This window comes from Peromyscus californicus, unplaced genomic scaffold, assembly GCF_007827085.1.
Source record: "Peromyscus californicus insignis strain IS unplaced genomic scaffold, ASM782708v3 Scaffold_11__1_contigs__length_118956290, whole genome shotgun sequence".
Lineage (NCBI taxonomy): Eukaryota > Metazoa > Chordata > Mammalia > Rodentia > Cricetidae > Peromyscus > Peromyscus californicus.
The window spans coordinates 74,964,244-74,986,446 of NW_026294402.1; the positions used below are offsets into that span (position 1 = coordinate 74,964,244).

Consider the following 22,203-nt stretch of genomic DNA (forward strand, 5'->3'; position numbering starts at 1 on the left):
GTTTATGTACTTTCTGATTTTAAAAAATGTCTATGTTCTTTTTTACTCAAGAGTAGAATATTACAGCACTTAGTGAACATTTGTTTAGAAATAGCAAAGTAAACTATCCCATAAAAAGCCCACTAACATCTGGATGCTCTAGACTAGCATGTTTCTCTGTGTAACCTCAGGGTAAAACTTTGATAGTTTGGTGTTTTTTGTTGTTGTTGTTGTTGTTGTTTTAAGTCTTTTATGTCCTTTGTCTGTAGGCTAAGTCTTCAGGTTCTAAGTTTATACATGACTCATTATCTCTATTTTAAAGGGTAAGTCATTTTCAAAGATGAGTTAGAAACATCATCTCTTCCCCTAAATTCCCCTGCTACTGACTCCCGAGTACTGGAATTAAAGGCATGCACCACCACACCTTACTAATTTTACACTTAAATGCATCATATAGTTTTGTCTTGGTGCAATTCATTAATCTGGTAAATACTTGTTCAGTTTTTGTCTTTTGTAGTTTCTGTGTGTTAAAAAAAATATGTGACTGCCAGGTGATGGTGGCGCATGCCTTTAATCCCAGTACTCGGGAGGCAGAGGCAGGCAGATCTCTGTGCATTCGAGGCCAGCCTGGTCTACAGAGTGAGTTTCAGGACAGCCAGAGAAACCTCATGTTGGAACCCCCCCCCCCAAAAAAAAAAAATATATGTGTGTGTATATACATATATATACTCACATATATATAGAAAGAGACTAAAACCTTATTTCTTACAGACATATTGGCAGTAATAAACTAGTACAAACAAGTATTTTATTATTAAATGAAGGCTAATAGAAATATAAATTGGGTGCCATGGCAACTATGGATTAATTAAATGACTAGGGTGGGACAAAGGCAGCTAGCTTCTTAGCAAAGAAGGGTATGCATTCATCAGATAAATTGAGCAGACTTTGCTTGTATGGAGAGGAACATATGGAAGAGAATAAAAAAAATACTCTGGATGAATGAATCTCTGTGAGATGAAATACAGAAACAAGACTGGCTTGTTCATGAAGTTTTGAAGTCAGAAGAAAAAAGGAAGCTGGGTGTGGTGGTCTATGGCTGTGCTAGCATTTGGAACCCAGAAGCAGGAGGAAGCTCACAAGTTTAAGGCCAGCCTGGACTACATAGTGAGTTCATACTAGGCAGTTTAACAAAGTTGGACCTCATCTCAAAAAAAAAAAAAAAAGAATAAAAGAAGAAATATTAGAACTATTTAGCAAAGGCGGGAGTATGCCAATAGAGCGGTTACATTGAAACATAATAAAGACAATTCTCTCTTATTTCTTGGGGAAAAATACATATCTAAACAGCTACTACCACAAAAAAAATCCACGAGTAGCCTAATGGTTAGTTTAATTTTACTTTATATAAATCTTTGTACCAAACGTTTGAATTCCTGTGTTTTCTTATTAGTAATCTAAGAACAAAGCTAAGTTGGAGAAAAAGGGGCATATGTAGTTTAGTACAGTGTTTCTGTTGCCTTAAATGAAGTAGTCTGCAGTGTGGAAATCCTGCTGAGAAGGGAAAACCAGGTAAGAGTAACTTGGACATTATTACTGCCTTAGTCTTAAAGGTTTGTGGTCTTTTGTTTGTTTGTTTTTTTATAGTGTGTGTGTGTGTGTGTGTGTGTGTGTGTGTGTGTGTGTGTGTGTGTGAGTGCGCGCACGCGCGCACTTGTGCATGTGCTGCTGTATGAATACACATGTCATTAGCGAACAACTTTCAGGAGTTCTTTCATCATGTGAGTTCTGAGAATCAAATTCATGTCGTCAGTATTGGTGGCAAGCACCTCTGCCCACTAGCCATCTGGTTTTTCTTTATCATACATGTTTATGCACTGTCCCATATTAACTAAAAATTAGTGTTGAAAATATGGACTTTAGCTCTGCTATAGCAAAGATCATGAGTAACTTATTAAATTTAAATTCAGTATTTTACCCCCTTGCTTCTTTTAGACCGTATAATGAAGAAGCCAGAAGAGTCGGAATCATATGTAGAGCCTGAAATTAAGAGGAAAGTACAACAGAAACGGCACTGTAGTACTTACCAGCTGTCTCCACTGTCCCCTGTCTCAAAGAAGTGTTTGACCCATCTAGAGGTAGGTAGAGAAGTTACTTTTCTTACTGATCACATAGCATTCTTATTACTATTTTAAAATCTAATTTTATGACTGTATATGTTTGTGAGAGTGTGGTCACATGCATGCCATGTCATAAGGTAGAAGTCTGTGAACAGCCTTTGGAAGTCAGTTCTTCCACTATGGATCCTCAGGATCAGACTCAGGTTATCGGGCTTGCAGGCTTTCCTTGCTGAGCCATTTCACTAGCCTGTTCACATTGTCTTTATTGCTTATTACATTCTAGGTGACTTTGCATCATAGGACCCAAAGGAACCTAGAGAAGTTATTTGAGTAAATGTTTCTGGCTTAAATAGTCCATTCTACTTGTCCAAAATATAGAATTATTTTCTGTAAATAATTTTATCAGTGCATCCCTGAAACATAATCTGGCCTATTGTACTCAGCTAAAAACTAAAGAGACAAAACATTTTTTTAAAAAATTTGTTTTTATTTGGTTGGTTTTTGTTTTGGGAGACAGGGTCTTATTCATTACCAGCTAAACCAAAACTCACCTTGTAGCCCAGGTTAGCCTCCAGTTCATTGCAGTCTTCTAGCTTTAGTTTTCAAATTGTTGATTACAGGCATGAGACATCATATGTAGCTATAAAATTTATATAACCTAGGGCAGGAGAGATGTCTCAGTTAGAAAAACACTTGCCAAACAAGCCTGAGGACTTGGGTTCAAATCCTCAGAACCAGTGTAAAGCCAAGTGTGATAATCCATGTATGTAATACCAGTGCTCTTAGGGCAAGATGGGGGGCAGAGACAGGAGAATCCAGTGTCAAAACAAGGCACTGTCTCAGATAAAGGACTGAAACCCAAGCTTGTCCTCTGACCTGTTTGCATTCATTCTTCTCTCTCCTTCCCTTACTCTTCCTCATCTCTCCCTTTTCACATCTCCCCTCTTTTCCTTCTCCCTCTCCTTAATTTCATCTTTCTCCCCCAACTCCCACCCCCTCCCTCCTCCCTCCCTTCTTTTCCCCATAAATACTGTATTACACACAAAGAAAAAAAAATTTTAATTAAAAAAAAAATACTACTTTGGGTCTGCTCAGTGTTTAAGAACACGTACTGCTCTTACAGAGGACCTGAGATCGGTTCCAAGCACCCAGCTTAGGCAGCTCACAACTGCCTGCAACTCCAGGTCCAGGGTATCTGATGTTTTCTTCTGGGCTCTATGGGAACCAATGCTCGTACATGCACATACTGCCCCAATATAGACATAATTTAAAAACAAAATAAACCTCATGTTAAATACTGATTTTAAACTTACTATCTGGTCCACAAAACCCAGTCCTTTTTTTTTTCTTTCTTTCTTTCTGGGAACCTAGGACATTGGCATGCTGGGCAGGTACCAGGTTACTGACTTACATCCTCATTCAGATTTCATGTAAACAGTGCTTGGGTTTAGGCTTCATTCCAGTGTCATATGTTGTATTTATTTACCACAACTCTTCCATCTGTTGTTTTGCCTGTATGTATGTCTGTGTGAGCTGTCATCTGGGTGCTGAGAATTGAACCAGGGTCCTCTGGAAGAACAATCAGTGCTCTTAACCACTGAGCTATCTCTCCAGCCCCAACTTTGGTGTTTTGTAAGGTGCTTAGGTCATTACTTCATAGCTCATACTGCATTTATCTGTTGTTTTATCACAATTATATATTTTCAATGTTTATCTGAGAAATAATGTGTATCTTCTCATTGTGCAGCGTATTGGGAGCCACATGGTGTTGATTTTCACCTTAGTTAAGACGTTTTCTTACACATTTCTAAACCTGCCCTCTCCCTTCCCTTTTACATGGGATCAAATCCTGAGCCTTCTGTATGTGTGCTTAAGCTTATACTTTACCATGAACTATAGCTATATTCCCAGGTCCATACTCATTTATTAGTAAGAGTTTTTAACACATGGTAGAAAATTGATTAATTGATTGGTTTATTTGTGTTTATATATGTGTTTGTGTGAGTATATGTTCACCAGGGCCAGGAGTGTTGGGTGTTACACAGACCTATGTTGACACACACATACACCAAAAGAGATGGTCAGATATCCTTCTTTATCACACTTTACCTCTTCCTTTGAGACAAAGTCTTTCTCAGGAACCTGGGGTTGGCATTTTCGTGCCTAGGTTGGATGCCAGCAAGCCCTAGTGGGAATACCCAGTTCTTAAATGGGTCCTGAGATGTGAATTTCTGGCCTGATAATAGAGTAGCAAGTGCTAGCTATTCTGCCCATATTTGGTTGTGTATCATGAGCACATGGATTCTTATTTTACTTGGGTTATAGTCTTTAACTTTAATGTGTTTTGAAGCTCAGTTGATTTCTACTATTGTTTGTGGACCATCCCTTCAAGCTGGTCCCTTTCTTTTAAGGGCTTCTCTATTTGGTATAACAAGGTAATCTATACTTGTGTTTTTTCAATCTCAGCCCAAGAGTCATACTTCTCTCCAGGAAGTCATTGTTTCTATTCATTGACACTGAGCTTCTGTTTGTATTCCTTACCATTAGACAGGGCTAGGAAATACATTATGTATGTGTAGTAAAGCCCTTGAGTTTATTTCGGTGTTTATCTTTTGCCCTTTTTAGGATTGTAATTCATTTTGGCCATAGAATTCTGATTACCATCATCCCTACTGTATTTTTATGTATTTGTTCAGTTTTCCCTTATTTACCAATCTCCCGGCTTGCCAGCCTAAAGTTGACTCAGACCATACTGGTGTCTCCTAAAAGGAGGAAGGGGAAGGAGGGAAGCTCCTTCTCATCACAGCATCCTTCTTCCCTGGGCTGGCTGGCAGCTTAGAGCCTCAGAACTGCTTTATGCCTAAAGACCTTCTTTGACTCTACTTCTGTGCCAGTTGATCCTGTTTCCCTTAGAGAGTGGACAGATTATAGACAGTCTCTTTGTAACCTTTAATTTACAAACAAGATTAGTGGTTTATCTTTCCTTTTTTTTTTTTTTTTTTTTTTTTGGTTTTTCGAGACAAGGTTTCTCTGTGTAGCTTTGTGCCTTTCCTAGAACTCGCTCTGTAGCCCAGGCTGGCCTTGAACTCACAGAGATCCGCCTGGCTCTGCCTCCCAAGTGCTGGGATTAAAGGCGTGTGCCACCACCGCCCGGCTATCTTTTCTTTTAAGACTGTAAGACTCTACACTGCACTGCTTTTAAGAAAACAGGGTGATGGTGGTGGTACACACTTTGAACCCCAGCACTCAGGAGGCAGAGGCAGGCAGATCTCTGTGAGTTCGAGGCCAGTGTGGTCTACAAAGTGAGTTCCAGGACAGCTAGGACACAGAGAAACCCTGTCTCTAAAAAACGGGAAAAAAAAAATGTGGTGATATATTGTGTACCCTAATAAACTTGCCTGAGGATCAAAGGACAGAGCCAGCCACTAGATTAGACATAGACGTCAGGCAGTGGTGGCACACACCTTTAATCTCAGCACTTGAGATCTCATGCCTTTGCTTGGGAAGCACACACGCCTTTAATCCCAGGAAGTAATATGGCAGGGCAGAGAAAGGTATATAAGGCGTGAGGAAAAAGGAACTCACTCTCTTTAGGCTGAGGATTTCATAGAGGTAAGAACTAGTGGCTGTTCTGCTTCTCTGATCTTTCGCTTTCACCCTAATATCTGGCTCTGGGTTTTTTATTAAAAGACCATTTAAGATTACAACAACAAAAAAAAAAAAAAAAGAAAGAAAGAAAGAAAGGGAAACCAGGATCGTTGACTTTAATATAATTGAACATCTTTTGGATACATAATAAGAATGACATTGTTTGAGACAGGCTTGTTTTAATTAAGTAAGGTTTTTCATGTATAGAATCTTAGACATAGTATGCAATATTAAATTTGTAGTATTTTCTTGTTTGTTGGAGTTTTGAGGATCAATCTTTATGTTGAAAGAACCTATCAAACTACTCCCCTAACCCTGTAATTTGAAGTTATTTAACTTTGTGAGTTTTTTTTTTAATGACCAAATGGAACAAAATTAGGTTTTAATCAGTTTTTCATAAAAGATTATAATTATGAAAGTTTTTACTTTACGTGAATAAAGTAAAAGTTTAAACTGTTCAAGACTATAATCCCATCATTGATCAGGGCAAGAGAGGCAGGAGGGTTGCTCCAAGTATAAAATCAACTTGATCTACATAGTGACTTCCAAGGCAGCTGGTGATTCATGGTGAAACGTTTTCTCAGAAAATAAAAAATAATGAAGTGAAGGAAGGGAGGTTACTATACCTTAGGAAAACTAAATAGTATTTCATTTTGAGATTCATTTTTATTAGTTTCTTTTGGGCTTGGGTTTCAGGAGCTGCACTAGGGCTGAGCTTTATTCCCAGCTGCATTTGCAGGTGGGGCATGTGTATGTGCTACATGTCTGTCTGTCTTACTGTGCGGCCCAGGCTATCCTTCAACTCCACTCTTCTTCCTCAGCCTTGCAAGTGCTGTGCTTACAGGTGTGTGTCACAGTCTTTGCTTGGAATTATTTTTATTTCCTTGTTCATATTTTTAGTTTTGCATATATGTCTGTGTATATGTGCTTGTGAGTACAGGTGCCCTCAGAAGCCAGAGGTGTCAGATCCCCATGGAGCTAGACTTTATAGACTATTTTGATCTATATGGGAACTGAGCTCAGATCCTCTATAAAAGCAGCATGTGATCTTAACCACTGAACCATGGCTTGAAATTCTTAACCTCTCGTTTTTATCATTAAAACTTTAGCGTCTGATTCGGTTCATTAATTGCATTTTGTTTCTGATTGCTGCAATTTTATGATGTGTGTATGTCTTAGGTGATGAAAGGTGGAGTTATACTTACTGTTTTAGTGTCATTTTTCTAGAAAGATTACCTAGAATTGCTGTTTTTCCATGTACTTTTCTTTTAAATATGTTTTATTTACCTTTATTATAGACAGTAAAGTTGAAATCAAGCACTTGGGGTGTTTCTTTTTTGTTTGTTGTCTGGCTTGTTTGTGGTACTGAGAATCAAACCTAGCTCTGTTATATGCAAAGCAATGTCTCTACCTTTCCTAGTTTTTTCCATTTTGATTCTTGAGGATAAAAATGAGCTTGTGATAGCTAACTGCTGGACAGGATGGCCTTGAAATTTTTCCTAGCATTCTGTTGCTGACCCCCAAATCGCATGACTGATTCAGGATCTTAGGGAGGCCTTAGGAGTGATGATGGAAAAACGAAGACTTCATTTGGAGGCTTTTGATGCTAACTTAAAATACCAAAGTGTTTTCTCTCTGTCTCCTTTTTTTTTTAACATAAGGTATCTGAACAGCGTGAACGTTGCCCAAAATGTGGAAAAGAAAAAGAAAATCAGACCAAATGCCAAAGTTGTGGTATTGTTTTTCATAATGATTTGCAAAGAAATTGCAGACAAGCTGTAACTTTGAATGAACCAACTGGACCATTATTAAGAACGTCAATTCATCATAGTTCTGGAGGACAGAAGTCACAAACGACAGGATTAACAGCTAAGAAGTTTTATGGTAACAGTGTGGAAAAGATTCCAGTTGATATTTTGGTGACTTGTGATGCTAGTAGACATAACTACATACAGACTAATGGAAAAGTCATTTTACCTGGGGGGAAAATACCTAAAATCACAAACCTGAAAGAGCGAAAGACAAGCCTGTCAGATCTAAATGATCCAAGTAAGTATCCTCTTCTTGTTTCCTCTCTGTCTTCCTGAGACCCACAAACCCGTGGGCTCACTCCAGTGGGCTCCACTGATCCCCTGGCCTTCACTCCTGAAGTGCACCACCATGTGCACCACCATCCCTAGATTAACTGTATTCTTCAGTGACAATCCAATATTTTAATTGTGTGGTTTTTAATGTGAGCATATTTGAGAAGCAGTTTCCAGAGGTAGCTATCTTCTTGTGGCAGATAATGCAGCATTTGGGGAGCATGTGATTAAAACATGTCCATGTAGTTGTGAAATAATAACTGACTTTGTTCCCATTCCCCTCATGTTAAATAGTCAATAAGAAAACAGTAGCTTGGCCCCAGTCTTTGCTCATGCTAGTTACTGCTTATTTTGACTTAGTCTGTATCTCTTGTCTAGACTTTTTGTATGTGTGCTTGCTGTGTAGGCTAGCCTGGCTAGCCAGTGAGCTCCAGGGGTTAGCCTTTCTCTTCCTTTCCAATGCTGGGGCTAGAAATTACCATGCCCAGCCTTCTTATGTGGTTCTGGAGAACAAACTTGGGTACTGGATGCTTGCAAGGGTTTGCCAACTGAACTGTCTCCCAACCCCTTTGTTATTGATTTGAGGAAATAAAATAACATATAAATAACAAATAATCATAGTTCAATATGATATTTAACACATAGCAAGGACTCAGTGGAAATAAGTTTTCTTACCACAAGGCAAGATAGTTCATGGATATTTTTAAGCCATGTTAAAGAAAGTGCACACACAATTTAAAAGTTTATAGGTACCAATCACTGTAATAGGATTTTACATATCTTTGTAACAATCCTGTGAAATAGATACCATTGTTGTCTCTGATTTCATAGAGGAGAGAAATTGAATCAAATAACCAGCTTTGAAAATAATAATAAGCCAGTATTTGTTATGAAATTAGATAACAAAATCAAAGAGATAATGGTATTACTGGAATGATGATCCTCTGAGGCATGTACATTACTCAGTAAGTATTAACTGAGCATGTATGTGTGGGGTGCAAAAACGAAAAACGCCCATGTAAGTTCATACATCATGCCTTTAAAATCCAACCTCCTTTATTAAAGTTATTTACTAGGAGTAAGTAATTCACAGGCACCTGTATCATCAGAAAGTCTTTAGCCAACTTTTTACTCTTACACAGGAACACTTTAAATATCCTGTGTGAAGCACAGTTTTAGGTTCTGGAATATAGCAGTGAGCAAGATATTGTCTCTGCTCTTAGAGTTAGTTGCAAGTCAACTTTTACAACAAAGAGTGATACAACATTGAAATCAATGAGTACCTGACTGTCTCTGTGCTTGTATTAGTTTAGGTTGTCCATCAACAGTGATATTCAAGCTAGTGCTTTATGACAAACTATGAAGAGCGTTGAAGGTAGACTAGTCAACAGAAATTCTTGCTAGTGTTTCAGGAGTGGGTAATGGGGATTTTATTCAGTACAGTGCAATTAACTTAAGGATTATGAAACAGGCATAGATCTGATAAGGTATAGAGTAGTGAGTACAAGACCTAAGCAAATTGTCATTACAGTTGTCTTATTCATGTTTATAAAGCAAGATTTATTGAGCATTAGATATTAGTACAATTTTTATAATTTTAGTGCTTCCCAGTGTAAGGCAAAAATATTTGGTCACATACTTAAAATGTAGGTTATTTTGAACCTAATTTGGATATTTTCAAACCATAAACTTTCTTTAATTCTGAAATAGACCTCTGGATGATGATTGTGAGTTACTGGAGTAGCTGTGTGGGTTAGTGGTCACTATATCATGCTTTATTTTTTTCTTTGGCAATACTGGAGATTTGAACCCAGAGCCTTGTGTATGCTAGACAAGTGTTCTGCCATTAAGCTATATCCACAACACGGGTGGTGGTGATTATAGAAGCTAAAGCTAAAGAGTTGATTTCATATTTATCCAGTATTTTTATAAAGATTATAAATCATGTGCTTTTTTTTTAAGACTTTCATGAGATACAATGGATTATATCTTCCCTTGAGTGCCAGTGAGAGAGAGAGAGAGAGAGAGAGAGAGAGAGAGAGAGAGAGAGAGAGAGAGAGAGAGAGAGAGGGAGAGGGAGAGGGAGAGGGAGAGGGAGAGGGAGAGAGATCAGTTCTTGCTTTCAAACTTTACATGGATTTACATGGATTCCAGTGATCAAACTCAGGCCACTGGGCTTGTGCAGCAAGCAATTTTACATGCTGAGCCATCTCATTGGCTCCTCCTTCATTTGCTTTTATTGGTCTGTGGAAAAGCTTAAGACAAATTTGGTATATTTTCCAGTTAAGTTTTTTACAGACAGAAATGAACTATACGGGCGGTGGTGGCACTTGGGAGGAAGAGGCAGGCAGATCTCTGTGAGTTCGAGGCCAGCCTGCTCTACAGAGCGAGATCCAGGAAAGGCACAAAGCTACACAGAGGAACCCTGTCTTGAAAACAACAACAACAACAACAAAAACAAACAAAAAGATTTAAAAAAAAGAAGAAATGAAATATAAATGTAAAAATTTTCAATGTCAATTTTGGATTTTCTTTCTGATTGTAGTCATTTTGTCCAGTGATGACGACGATGACGACAGGACTCACAGAAGAGAGAGCATGTCCCCACAGCCTGCCGACTCGGCATGCTCTTCCCCGGCACCATCGACTGGAAAAGTAGACGCTGCACTAAATGCAAATATTTGCAGAGCAGAGCAGGAATCTAGAAGCAATCCAGCAGAATCGGAGTTAAATACAGTTGTCATATCAAGAAAAGCGAGAATGAAGGACCAGGTATATTCAGATTGAGGTCTTCCCTTTGGGGTGCAACCTGGCTTTCAGGAGTAATTTGTTAATGACAGCAAGAGAAGATGGCCTATTCACTAATCTGTCCTCAAATACTGTTAAAAGATTCTTTTAGAAGACCATTAAACTATATACAAAAATAAATTACAATTTAATCAAAGGCTTAAGTTACAAATCCAACAAGAAAAAAAGCCAGTATAAGGTGGTAGTGGCACACGCCTTTAACTCCAGCACTCAGGAGGCAGTGACAGACAGATCTCTTGAGTTCGAGGCCAACCTGGCCTACAGAGTGAGTTCCAGGACAGCCTGGGCTGTAACACAGCAAAACCCTGTCTCCCGGGGGAAAAAAAATCCAGTATTAACAAAATGTCAGTATAGATCCCTTTTTCATGATTTCTGGGACCAGAAATGTTTTAAATTTCAGTTGTTTTTTAAAATTTGGAATATTTGCACGTATTATAACTAGATACATGGAACTAGGACTTAAGTCTAAAAGGAAATTATTTATGTTTGTCACATACAGTGTATGGTTAATCTTGAGGTAAGTTTTGCACAGTATTTTTAGTTCATTACGTTTTCTTTCATTTTGTAAAATTTTTTATTTTTATTTATGTGTATATGTGTGAGTATATGCACATGAGTGTAGGTACCAGCAGAGGCCACAGGCCATATCCTTTGGAACTGGAATTGCAAGCAGTTGTGAGCCAACTGATGTTGGTGCTGAGAACTGAACTCAGGTCATCTGGAAGAGCAGTATGTGGCCTTAACCACAGAGCAGCCATCTTTCCAGTACTTCACTTACATTTTTTACTGCAGCCTATCACTTTAGTTCAGGTGTGCAGTGTTGGTGCTCAGAAAATTTCAGGGTTTGGAGTCGTTCGGACTTTAGCGATGATGTGTGTGTGTATGTGCATGTGGGTATGTATATGTGTGTTTCTAAGAAAACCTTGTAGGCTAGTAGTTATTTTAATTTCAGTCTATGTCACCATAGTATAGTTATATCTTTTTTTTTTGGTTTTTCGAGACAGGGTTTCTCTGTGTAGCTTTGCGCCTTTCCTGGAACTCACTTGGTAGTCCAGGCTGGCCTCGAACTCACAGAGATCAGCCTGCCTCTGCCTCCCGAGTGCTGGGATTAAAGGCATACGCCACCACCGCCCGGCCTATATCTTAACCATATTATAATTTGCTTAAAAATTTCAAAATATTCAGATGAAAAGATAGTGATGTAAATAAAAAGATTCATAGAGATATTTATAATGCAAATGATATACAGTATTGAAATAGACCAACTGTTATTAAAAGTGAGAGAGAGACTAGGGCTGGCGAGATGGCTCTACAAATAAAGGTGCTTGCTGACAAGACTGATAATGTTATTTCAATTCCCAGGACCTCCATGATGGAAGAATAAAACCAACTCCTACAAACTCTGACTTCCATGTGCATACTATAGCACTGCCTCTCCCCATAAATATATAAATGTTTACAAAAAGTAAATAACTAACACCGAGGATAAAAACCAAAAGAATAAGGACCAAATGTACCCAACCTTTTGTAAGGTGATAGTCACTGTAAGGTGGTGATGGTCACTATAAGGTGATGGTCTTTGAGATAAACTACAGAGTTCATGCTGGAGACTTGAACAGTCAAATTATTATTGTTTGTTTAAATCTCAGTGTTTTAAATAAGTTTACAATTGTGTTCATAGCTGTTGTTGCCTACATGTGGCCATCAGAACATAAGTTGGACATGCTGTCAGATATAAACCACCACCTAAAAAGTATAAATTAGTAAGGAAGAACTGCTTGGGGAAAATGAAATTTAATTACTTAACTAAGTAGACTTAAAATTAATACAAAGTAATATGTGTTCTTGATAAGAATTCAAGGGAATAGGAGAGTACTTTCTGTTTTAGCAATAGAAAGGAAAGCTATGTAAAAAGAGAAAAAAGAAAAAACATACCTTAAAATTTTAAATATTTATCATTTGACCCCATAGAATTCTTCTCAAAGGAATTCTTCCCTCTTTCCCAAGGTGTGAAGTATTTATACAACAAGATTGTTTGCTGAGCATGGTGCCTCATGCCTGCAATCCCAGCACTTGGTAAGCTGAGGCAGAAGGATCATTTCACGTTTGATTGAGACTATTCTGGGGTAGAGTGAGTTCTATGTCAACCTGGGCTACAAAGTGAGACCCTGTCTCTAAAAAAAATCAAAACATTAGTAATGAGAAAAATCACTGTCCACTAATACAAGTATGGCTGAAGAATCCTGGTTTAATAATAGGCTGGACCAGTACAACCAATTGAAGATAGAATTACAGCTAAATCAATATATAGAGCTCTTTAGAGGGGATAACGAGATACAGGAATATATGAATTTATAAAGTGAACATGTTTTACAAAATGAACATTTTTTTAAAGCAGAAGTTTAAGCAGAGTAACATAGGTTTACTAAGAAAAAAAAACTGGAACCTTAAGAAATGAGAAACAATACAAGCAATTCAAAGATTACTTTAAAAAATGGATTGGTATTTTTACATAATCTTAGTGCCTTTTAAACATAACAATACAAGCAAAAATAAATAGCAGAGGTATAGGTACATTTTAAAAAAGAAATTCAGATCAGTGTATGAAACATGATCAGGATTTGATAGGTTAGCGTAAGTGAGGAAAAATATCATCAATTGATACTGTCAGTTGATTTTTTATATATTTGTAATTCATATATATATATATATATATAAAATTTCTTAAAGTCAAGAAGTACTAAGGAGAGGAGATAGCTGTTATTAACATGCCTGCCACACAGCCTGAAGACCTGAGTTCGATACCTAGCACTTCATGTAGAAAGTCAAGTGCGGATCATAATCTAACACTGGAGACGCAGGCACAGGTACATCCCTGGATTTACTAGCCCCTATGGCTTAGTGAGACCGTGGCCACTGGCACATGCTGACATATGGGTGCTTACACACTGGTGCACAAGTGTATGCATGTGAGCATTGAAAAATGAGTAAAGTTCAGGAAAGGTGGTAATCAGTTAGTGAGTATGAAATGAATTGCTCCTTGCTAGCTGTATTGATTGCCAGAAGGTTTTCTAACTGTGGTAGTGCTCCAGTGGTATTTGGAAAGATGAGATGTTAGGGATGAAAATTGGTATAACTTTGCTGGAGAGTAGATGAGCAATAATTGCACATAGGAATAACTGCACTCTTCTTCAGAAATGCTTACTGGAGATAGTTTGCTGTAGGACACACTGGAAGTACATGCAACATAGAAGAGTTCTGTTAAGTGAGTTGGACTTTCATGTGATAGGGTTATCCAGGTTTTTGATGAAACACTGACCAGAAGGCTTTTATTTCTCATTTTAAAATGTGATGCTCTGTGGCAGGGTGTGGATCTTTCAGACTCCCATCTTTCTAAATTCTATTGGGAACAGCACTTATTATCTGTCATTGGTGAACAGAATAGCTCTCATTTGAAAAATGATTGTAAAGCTTAGAAACCAAACCAAGCCAAAACAAACATGTCCAAGACCTTTTAAAAAGGTTTTTGATGTGTTCCTATTAATGATTTAGGAAGTCATAATAACCAGTTTCTTAGCCTGAAAAATCAGTGTATAGAACTGTATCTCTGTGGTTGTGTGTGTTTTCTTGGAGGATTTCGGGGGTGGCAGGTGTTTGACAGTCTCACTTTCCAGCCCTGTCTAACCTTAAACTCTTTGGAGCTTGGGCTGGCCTCAAGTTCTCAGATGTACTTCTACCTCAGCCTCCTAAGTGTTGAGGCTACACAAGGTTCTTCAGTTAAGGTAATTGTCTCTAGTTTCATCCATGGTGTTGCAAATGACAGGATGGTTGTGCTTTTATATGTCTGATAAGTATTTTGATATGTCTGTGTGCCATATTTTTATCTTTATTTCCTTCATCAGTTGTGCACATAAGGTGTTTCTCTTGTCTGTTGTGAAGAGTGCTGTAATGAACATGGCAGTGTAGATGTCTTTTTGACACACTGGGTTCATACACTTTGTATAGTAGCATTAGTATTGATAGTTCTCTTTTTTTAATTTTTGGAAGAATGTTCATCATGTTTCCGTAATGGCCGTACTAATTTACAGTGTGCCTTTTTGTGTGCGTCCTTGCCATCTTTCTCATGCTGTCTGGAGATGCTTTGCTGTGGTATTGATTTGCATTTCCTTTGTGATTAATGATGCTGATTATGTTTTTCTTATACCTGTTAGCTATTTATGTGCCTTATTTTGTGAACTGCCTATTTAAATCTGTTGTGTCTGTCTGTCTGTCTGTCTGCCTGTCTTTATTCATTCATTTATTTATTTATTTATTCATGAGATAGGATCTCATTTAGCCCAGGCTGGCCTTGAACTTCCTATGTAGCTAAGGATAACTTTGAGTTTCTGTTCTTCCTGCCTCCATCTCCCCAGTGCTGGAATCATAGGCATGAACTTCAGTGCGAGCTTGCCCAATTTCTAATTCAGTTGTTTCTGTCTTCATTGTTGAGTTCCTTATGTAGTCTAGATAGTAACCCTTTTTGGGTATATAGTTTGCAATTTTTTTCTCATATCCGGCTTTCTTTTAGTTTTTTGTTATTTTGTTTTTTCATTGTCTTGTATGAAAAGACCTTTGAGTTTCCATCATTTGGAAATATCTCCCCTGTATTTGTTTGTACATTTTCATAGTTTTTAGATTGTATATTAAATCTTTAATCCATTTAGAGTTGTTTTTTAATATAGTCAAGAGATAGGAGTCTTTTTCATTATTAATTTAAAAATATATTTTAATTTTTCTATGTGTATGGGGGTTTTGCCTGCATGTGTATATGTGCATCACTGGCTGCCTGATTCCCACAGAGGCTAGAACTGGAACTGGAGTTATAGATGGTTGTGAGCCATCATGTAGGTGCTGGGAATTGAACTTAGATCTTCTGTAAGAACTGCAAGTGTTCTTAACCTATGAGCCATCTCTCGAGCCCTGTTTCATTCTTGTGCCTGTTGATACCTCATTTTCCCTGCATCATTTATGGGAAAAGACTGTCTTTCCTCTAGTGTATATTCCTAGCACTTCCGTCAAAAATATGTTACCTGTAACTGGGCACTTGGGATGTTGAGACAAGAGGATCCTGAGTATTAGGGCATCAAAGTCGACACAAAGATCCAGTCTCAAAAAACCAAAACGGGCTGAAATGATAGCTCTGTTGTTAAAGATCAGACAAGAGTTCAGTTCCCAGCATCTACAGTAATCCAAACCATCTCTCAAGCTTTCCCTTCCTCCCCTCCAATAGTGTACATACATATATGTACTCGTTGGTTAAAATGAAGAAACAGACACACAAAATGATTTGCCTGTAGAATGATGAATTTAATTTACTTCCAGGTTTCTTATTCTGTTCCATTGGTTGGTTCTATTGGTTGGCCTGTTGGTCTGTGTTTATTTCACTACCATGCTATTTTTATTACTATGGCTTGGGAGTATATTTTGAAGTCAGATGATAGCTTTGTTCTTCCTCAAGAAGACTGTAGTATTCAGGGTTTTCTTTCTCTCTCTTTTCTTTGTGATTGCATAGTTGCATATAAAGTGTTAAGATTTGTTTTAGGTTTTTGTTTTTGTCTTTTTTTCCCAGTTCTTCAAAAAGTGGTATTGGTACTTAGAGATTGCATTAACTCTGTAACTCTCTTTTGGTTGGTGTGTGTATTCTAACAGTACTGATTCTTCTCCATGAACCTGAGATGCCTTTTCCTCTGTTTGTATGTCTTCAGTTTCTTCATCATAGATATGATTAACTTCTTTGCCTAATTTTATGCCTAGGTGTTTTATTTTCTTATAGTTGTTGATTTTTTTTTTACTTTTTATTTCAGATAATTGACTGTAGGTGTATGGCAGCACTGTTGATTTTATTGATTTATTTCATATCCTGCAACTCTGAATTTGCTTACACTGATAGCTTGGGGTGGTATTTGGGGGACTTTGTATACTTCCTGCTTTAAGTGTGTACTGTTCTGTGGCAGGCGCTAGAATTATCTCAGAATGATAATGGCTGTCCTGTATAGGATACAGAGCTTTTGTTGTTTGGTTGGTTTGGATTTTTTTCCCCCTATCCAGATCATGTTTTATTCTTTGTGGTTTTTTTTTTTTCATGTTTTATTCTTTGATGATAATATAGTTACTGCAGGTTACAGAAAAATTTATAGTCTGAAGTGCTCCAAAGAGCAAATCTTCGTTAGGTGGGTTTGGATTTAAGACTTTGAGATTATGGATGTTCAGCTAGTAAAACCTATGCAAAAATATTCCAAAGTCTGAAACACTTCTGATATCATACATTCAGATAAGGTATATGTAATTTCTATAAACACAATTAATTTTAATTGAAATTATAAAATGTTTATATTGTGATTGGTTTGCATTAGTGAATATAGATTATTCAGGTGTTTTTGAGCATTTATTTATGTAGTATGTGGGGGTGCACACGCCACAATACAAATGTGAGGGTTAGAGGACAGCTAGTGGAGTCGCTTCTTCCCTTCATCCGTGTAGGTTGGGGCACTTTGAACTCAGGTCTCCGGACTTGACAGTAGGTGCCTTTACCTACTGAGCTGTACCAGTGGTTCCAGGTCAAGTAACTGGTCTGTGTGAATATATAAAATATCCTTTTAAATAGTAATATTCTCTTACTTGCTCTCTAAAGAAACAGTGCTTTTAAGTTTTACCGCCGTCACTCATCACTGGCATCCATCCAGGCAGCTTTTCTGTGCATCAGTTACCTCTGACCTGCTCTGGGGACATTGCTCTTTTGAATAGAGGCATTCTTAGACCTCAGTGCTTTTCATTTTAGGAAACTAAAGCTTAAGGAAGTTACTGATTTTTGCAAAACCATTAGTTGGTATTTTGGTTGTGATTTGAACATATCCAGTGTGATTTGTGAGTTTAATTCCTGACCACTGTGCTTGAATTTCAACTTACAACTTGTGAATTTACTTTATATTATAGCCAAATTTCTATTTCCTCTCACACTGAGGAAGGACATGTAGTCAGTGCATGTGTGTTTGGTTTGCAGCCTTCTTACAGCACCTTAGTATGTAAAATTTTCTTTTTCTTTTCAGCTGGGCAATCCCATCAGCACACCTCTAAAGCGTCGTAAAATAAACACTCACGGAACTTTAATTCACACTCTGTCACTGCCACACTGCCAAAACTTTGAGAGTGTCATTTTAAACTGTCGGAGTATACGAGTTGGAACACAATTCCGACTGTTGGTAGAGCCTGTAATTGTAAGTACTTTCTTAAACTGTGACTGTACTAATAACAGGATTCAGATGCCTCTGACAAAGTTAATCAATAGTATTTAAAGTTCGTTACATTTTTGAAGTTAATTGAATATCAAAATTATTTAAAGATTTCAGATTGCTTTACGATTATATAAATAGTAATCCATTTAAAACCACTGGATATGTGAGCCAGGCAGTGGTTGTGCACACCTTTAATCCCAGCACCCGCGAGGCAGAGGCAGGTGGATCTCTGTGAGTTTGAGGCCAGCCTGAGCTATAGAGTGAGTTCCAGGAAAGGCTCCAAAGCTACACAGAGAAACCCTGTCTCAAAAAACAAAAAAACCCAAAAAACAACCAACTGCTATATATGTTAATATAATGTAAATTCAAAGTAGTGTTCAATTTATTGTAGGAGATGCATATGACTCTCATACATACATTTAAGTTCTGTCATTTAGTATTTTACTATACAGGGTTAAATACCCCTAGTCCCAAAATTCAAAATTTTCTGAAGTCTGAAATGTTGAGTGATGACCATAACTTAAAAGTTTTGTGTTGCTGGATATGGTGGTATATTCTCTGAGCCAGATATGCTAATGTATATTCCCAGCCATTTTTGGAGGCTGATGCATCAGGATCACCAGGAAGTTGAGTATGGTGGCAGAGTTACAAGCAAGCAAACAGAAGAAGCCAGCTTGGATGAAATAGTAAGAGGCACATCCTTCAGTTTCCAAAAAAGAAAAAAGTTGAGTTTGTTGTAGGGTGGAGCTCAGTGATAGACCTCGAGTTTAGCATGCTCTAATCCTTCTCTGTTTAGTCCTCAGTGCTTTTTGGAAGAAGGGAGTTTTTTTACTTTATTTTCCAATTAGGGATATTTAAGCACTAAAGTCTAAGTAAATACTCCACATGACTGTCTCCAAAATCTGAACCCCTTCTGGTCCTCAACATTTTAGAATTTTGGATGAGGAACACTTGGTCTGTGTTTACTTTTCATGTATCTGTTTACTACTGTTAATGTGTTATCTGTCCTTCAATACAATTCAAAATATTTGCCTCTTTTTGATTCTCTAACATTTCTAAACATGCAAAGTAACTTCATTCAGGTTTATTAATTAGGCTTAATGTTAAGTGCTCTTTACATTGAAATTAAACCTTTTTTTCGGTCTTTTCGCGAGACAGGGTTTCTCTGTGTTGCTCTGACTGTCCTGGAATTCACTCTATAGACCAGGCTGGCCTTGAACTCAGAAATCCGCCTGCCCCTTCCTCCTGAGTGCTGGAATTAAAGTCATACACTACTACCACCTGGCTAAAATTAAACCATTTTATAACCATCAATAAATGATTCAAGGAAGGAATGCCAATGGATGCTAAAACCGTTGGATAAAAGATAGCCATACACTTTAAGTATCTTTGCTCAGATTATCATTGCAAGTGGGCAAACATGGAAACAGCAGTACCTAGCAGGTACTGCTGAGGCCAGGTGACTAAGCTTGCCATTACCAGTGAGACAGCTGGACTCTTCAGGAGGAGAATGTGGGGTTTCAGCACATCACCCATGTGCTACTTGTACTGAAAATGTGTGGCCTGGATTTGGAGATAAAGAAACACCCCTCTAGGAGATTGCATGTTTTGTATAACTTAGATTTCATAAAAGCCATGTCATGAAGAATAGAGAGGCAAGTTTCTAGTGTAGACACAGTGGGTACATGCTATGTAATACTGACAGAGTAATGACTGAGGGAAAGTAAAAACAAGGATCAGTTGATAATTGTGAGCATTTATGGAAATTTAAGCATAAACCATATGTTGAAGAGATTAGTCTTGATTTGTTAGATGTGCTGATACTTTAGTTGTGTATTAAAATGTTTTTGTTCTGAGAAGATTCATGCTGAAGGATTTGAGGATGAAGTAATGACTGTGGCCTGCTTTGTGGCTTTTTTTAAGTAAAAAGATAACCTGTAAAGGGTAATGTAGTTAGATGTGTGAAAATATTAACTTAATGAATCTAGGAAAGGAATGTTCAGGTAGGTTTTTATTGTTATTGTCTGTCAACTTCTCTAAAATGTTCAGAATATCTGAATTATTTATTTATTTATCTTTTTTTTTTTTTTTTTTTTTTTCGAGACAGGGTTTCTCTGTGTAGTTTTGGTGCCTGTCCTAGATCTCACTATGTAGACCAGGCTGGCCTTAAACTCACAGAGATCCGCCTGGCTCTGCCTCCCGAGTGCTGGGATTAAAGGTGAGTGCCACCACTGCCCGGCCTGATTTTTTTTTTTTTTAAGGGGTGGATAGTTCATCTTAGATTTAAGCACATGGTATCTGACTCAGTTTTTCTGCCCTTTGTATGCTTATGGACCGTATATGCCATTTAGAGTATTCAGAACAAAATCTCCATAAGTCTAACATCAACACTAATTTGTCTTTTTCTTTTTTTAAAGTTTTCTTTAGAGTCAATCAAGATACATCTAGATGGTAAGCTATTCTTTTATCTGTGCATGCACTAAAGCTTTGTCTACACTGACCCATTTTTTATAGTAATAAATATTCATAGAATTCAATAATTAGTTCATCTTATAAAGGGCCTGGGTGTTTATGTAATTTCATGCTGCAATGTAACAAAGTCTAACACTTTTTATTTGGGAAAAAAATTATGTTTTATAAATGAAGGTTTTTTTGTTTATTTGTTTGGTTTTTGGTTTTTGGTTTTGGTTTTGGTTTTTCAAGATAGGGTTTCTCTGTGTAACAGCACTAGCTGTCTTGGAACTTGCTCTGTAAATCAGGCTGGCCTCAAACTCACTGTCTCTGCCTCTTGAGTGCTAGGATTAAAGGCATGTGTCACCGTTCCCAGCTTGAAATCCTTAATATATATAGAGTATAGTAAATGATTAATTTTAAGCTTGTATTTCCCGTTTGTGGTATGCCAGCTTAAACATTTACTCCTTTTTCCTTTCTTGTTATTTCCCTCTAGGACCAGAAAGTGATCCTGTAGAGATTATTTTAAATACCTCTGATCTAACTAAATGTGAATGGTGTAATGTCCGGAAATTACCAGTAGTGTTTCTGCAAGCCATACCAGCAGTTTATCAAAAGCTGAGCATGCAGCTGCAGTTGAATAAAGAAGATAAAGTTTGGAATAATTGTAAAGGAGTGAACAGGTTAACAAGTAAGTTTTATAGACAAATTACAGCTAAGATAGAAGGTCTCCTGAGTTAGCAGGATAGGAGTGTTTTAGAAAGTGGAAGGTTTTATCAGTCCATCATGAGAAGTTGAAGCAGTGATTTCAGGTCAGTCATCACTTCATTTGATACCATCTGAAATGGGTGTAGCAGCCTCTGAGGAAAAGCCCACAGAGAGTTGAAGGGTTGAAGATAAAACTTGGATTTATCCAAAGCATTTAGAAAGTTTACAAATTGGGTTAAAACTCAAAAGATCTGAAGTCCATAATGCTAAGTAAAATGAATTTAACTGCTGTGACCAGTTAACTGATGGAACTAGGACATTTTGAAGTCCTTGGAAGAGGTCTTTATCCTTTAAATAAATGCAGTTCTTTACACAACTATTCACAGTATAAGTACATTTTGGGCTGGAGAGATGGTTCAGTGGCCAAGAGCACTTACTGCTCCTGCAGAGGATATGGGTTTGTTTCCCAAGCACCCACATGGCAGCTCACAGTTACCTGTAACTCCAGTTCTAAGAGGTGTAATGTCCTCTTTGAGCACCAGAAACATAAGTCCTACATGACATACATGAAGGGAAAGGCATGTACACACAATTTATAAAATAAATTTAAAAAACTCAATACATTTTAGCATTAATTGCAGCTTCAGCTTAGCAGTCAGTAAATGCTAATATAACTGTAAAAACTGACACATCAGTGAGCACCAACTTTGCAGGTCTCATCTGGAGATAATACTGTGTGCTTGGCATTTTCCTAATCATTCTTGGCAGAAATGCTAATTGATATTTATTTATGATTATGAATTAGTTTTAATCCTTTTAGAACTGTGGGTTCTCAACCTTCCTGACACTGTAACCTTTTAATATAGTTCTTCATGTTGTGGTGACCCCCAACCATAAAATTATTTCATTACTACTTAATAACTGTAATTTTGCTACTATTAGGAATCATAATGTAAATATCTGATATGCAGGATATCTGATATGCAACTACTGTGGGAATCATGACCCACAGGTTGAGAGCTGCTGTTTTAGAAGAAGCAGATTGCTTACATTTTTTTTTTTTTTTTAATATCTCTGTTAATGTGCTACTGCTAGATCTGGTTCCTTTGTTTTGGTAACTTAGTTAACATTTCT

General features: G+C 37.4%; 1 protein-coding gene across 1 annotated transcript in view; it reads left to right on the forward strand.

Annotated features, from left to right (window-relative positions):
* The window catches only part of Senp6 (SUMO specific peptidase 6), a gene marked incomplete at its 5' end in the record, with an annotated part of 78,980 nt that overhangs the window by 26,334 nt on the left and 30,443 nt on the right, over positions 1 to 22,203 (forward strand). Inside the window, 6 exons of the mRNA XM_052730305.1 lie at positions 1,975 to 2,117; positions 7,409 to 7,796; positions 10,377 to 10,603; positions 17,725 to 17,892; positions 20,328 to 20,361; positions 20,858 to 21,052. Coding sequence (XP_052586265.1) covers positions 1,975 to 2,117; positions 7,409 to 7,796; positions 10,377 to 10,603; positions 17,725 to 17,892; positions 20,328 to 20,361; positions 20,858 to 21,052 — 1,155 coding nt within the window. The remainder of the gene's footprint in view (positions 1 to 1,974; positions 2,118 to 7,408; positions 7,797 to 10,376; positions 10,604 to 17,724; positions 17,893 to 20,327; positions 20,362 to 20,857; positions 21,053 to 22,203) is intronic.